This window comes from Odontomachus brunneus, unplaced genomic scaffold, assembly GCF_010583005.1.
Source record: "Odontomachus brunneus isolate Ranch 3 - 2012 unplaced genomic scaffold, Obru_v1 Obru_scaffold_041, whole genome shotgun sequence".
Lineage (NCBI taxonomy): Eukaryota > Metazoa > Arthropoda > Insecta > Hymenoptera > Formicidae > Odontomachus > Odontomachus brunneus.
Window position 1 is genome coordinate 2,249,279 of NW_022639491.1, and position 2,938 is coordinate 2,252,216.

Here is a 2,938-nt window from a genome sequence, read left to right on the forward strand (position 1 = left end):
TTTTTTTTTTTTTTTTTTTTTAAAGGATATATATATATATATTCCTTAAGGATTTAAAGATACACACACACACACACATACAAATTTCTTGTATTATTTATTATTATTATAGAAGTTTTATTTTACCTATCAGCTTCATCCAGAATTAATACTTCGATAGTATCTAATGAAAAAGTAGGTGTATTTCTTAAATGATCGATCAATCTTCCAGGTGTTGCTATCACAATATCTGGATTTTTTCTTAATACACTCTCCTGTAATTATATATTTCAGAAACAGTTAAGAAATAGGCTGATTTTATTTAACATGTTTATAGAAAACAAGTTACATACTTGTACTTTCACATCCAATCCACCAATAGATAAACCAACTTCTACTGATGTAAATTGAGATAGTTGTTTTGTCACTTGATAAACTTGCACTCCTAGTTCTCTGGTAGGTACAAGTACGAGAACTCTTGTGACAGCAGATCCATCCAGTGGTTTATATATTAATCTTTCCAATGTTGGAAGCATATAGGCAGCAGTCTTACCAGTTCCTGTTGCTGCACAACCACATATATCACGGCCCATTAAAGCCACTGGTATTGTAGCAGCTTGTATGGGAGTTGGACTCAAAAACTTCATTGTTGTTATTGCCTGTATCATAAATTTACATACTCAGTGTTATACCATTATTTAATACTTTATTATATATTTAATTTGTAACTTAATTACTAGATAGAGTATTATCCTATCATGATTATATTGCACACCTTTAACAAAGGCCTGGATAAATTCATCTGATAAAATGTAGCATCAATTTCAAAGTTTGTACATTCTTCAAAATCAATAGTTTTTTCATCCTTCTCTTTAGCAGAATTTTTTCTTTTTCCTTTCTTTTCCTTAGTTTTAAAAAAATCTGAAATTGAGTAGCCAAAATACAATATGTAAGTAAACATGTCTTTTATGTAAATAAAAATTACTTAAATGAAAATTATGAATTTTGTAAATAAATTTAAATAACATTTATCTAAAATCCAATATAAATATACCTTTTTTAAGATCATCCTCAGATAGCAAAATAGAATTATCATCCTGATCTGTTTCAGCTTCAACTTTAATAGGATCATTATCTATCCCAGTCTAATAAAGATTTAATAATAGATTGCTTTTAATAGTCTTATATTTGTTGCAAGAAGACTAAATATTTTATATAGTATTATGGATTTTTGCACAGAAATATAATCTATATGCAGGAGTAGTAATGTCACATACCTGTTTGTTGCTTTGCTTCCTGATTTTCTTTATTTTATCATCTAATTTCGTTGTTACTTTTCGTTTAATATATTTCTTTAGATCATTCCAAGTATCTTGATTATATTCAGCGACATTATTTATAAATTCAAAATTACTGTCAAAATCTTTACTCTCTTTCTTTTTTTGCTTTCGTGGTTGGAACTACAAAATAAAAATTTAGAAAAGAACATTATTTCGAGATAAACTAAATCTCAACAAGTATTATACGATATTATTATAATTTCTATAAAAAATGCATTCACATACTTTGAATTTGTTTTTTATTGTTGAACTAGTGTACATTTTTGGAACTTAAAAAGAGGCAGATATACAGATAAAATTTGGTGTAAGAAGGTGAGAGAGAAATAGTACAGCCAGTTTAGCAATAGAAAACAAATCCTTTGACTTACATCGTCTTCTTCGTCCGATTTTTCCGAATAATCCGTTACCTCTTGATCGTCCTCTATGGTCCTTATTAAATCACAATTATTCATCATTTTAATTTGCATAAACAAATTTTAAAAGAAAACAGATCTATGTAACACAAATGTAACAGAGGTTTTTTTAGGTTAAAGTTTACAACACGTGGTATAGTTGTTGTTGATAATGCTTGGTCGTGGAATCTATTCCATTGACTGCAATATAATATAATAACTTAAAATTTCAATTCACTATTCACGATTGTTCAAAACCGTTTGCCATAATACGTATATAAAAGAAAAATTTGCGAACAGTTTCAGTTTCAGTTTCAATGCTTGGCTGAGCACACTTTAGGGTACGTTCAGATTCCCTACCAAGGTGCACTCTAATACTAAAAGTGCTATAGTATATGTAACATATACTATAGTGTTTCTAGTAATAGAGTGCACCCGGGTAGGGAATCTGAACGCACCCTTAACTGTGAGTGACTCTACGCCATTACTCCGAACAGTGCTTCCTTCCTTCCTTCCTTTCTTCAATATTTGGCTAGAGGCGTATCAGTGGCTGCGTTCAGAAAACATAGCTGATCAGTGAGCGGTCAGTGATTATTGGTCCTTACTGTTAGATCTCTAACTTTAGACCAATTATATTGACGAATTGCTCAACTGTTATGCAACTATTGAGTTCGTTGAACGCACCCAGTGACTCATGCCCCAACGCCATTACCAGGGGGTACAGACTCCCCTCTTAGAAACCGGGGGACGGGTTTTTGTAGCGCCACCTTAGTACGTACCGGACCGGTGGAACTAAAATAGGTCACGTGATGCGGAGTGGGGATACGCACTATATTGAAATCCAGTACACACGCATATATATATATATTTTTTTTTTGAGCGTGTAATAAGTAATTTCGTATTTTTTTGGTAAAATAAAACAATACTTGTATGTTGTTATAATTTCGTGTATACGAGCAGTGTATAGCAGTGTAAGCAGTGTATACGAGAGATGGCAAATCATATTGAGTTGTTCAAAAAGTCATTGCATTTTATTCCGGTGATTTTCAAGAGCGTTTATTTTATACACAAAGAATTGACATGAATGATGAACGGAAAGACTTTTCGAACAACTCAATAGATCAATATACGCATACATTGTTTCGTGAAATTATAATGATATAAAAATGCAATTGTTCCAAATAAGAAATTACTTATTATTCAACTGAATATATATATTTTTTTTTC

General features: G+C 30.9%; 1 protein-coding gene across 1 annotated transcript in view; it reads right to left on the reverse strand.

The window, feature by feature from the left end:
- The window catches only part of LOC116844395 (probable ATP-dependent RNA helicase DDX27), a 4,688-nt gene extending 2,625 nt beyond the window's left edge, over positions 1-2,063 (reverse strand). The window contains exons 1-6 of the mRNA XM_032815872.1: positions 1,688-2,063; positions 1,257-1,439; positions 1,034-1,124; positions 755-900; positions 333-638; positions 127-254 (exon numbers count right to left, since the gene is read on the reverse strand). Of these exons, the coding sequence (XP_032671763.1) occupies positions 127-254; positions 333-638; positions 755-900; positions 1,034-1,124; positions 1,257-1,439; positions 1,688-1,786 (953 nt within the window). The 5' untranslated portion in view covers positions 1,787-2,063. The remainder of the gene's footprint in view (positions 1-126; positions 255-332; positions 639-754; positions 901-1,033; positions 1,125-1,256; positions 1,440-1,687) is intronic.
- Positions 2,064-2,938: the final 875 nt, after the last annotated feature.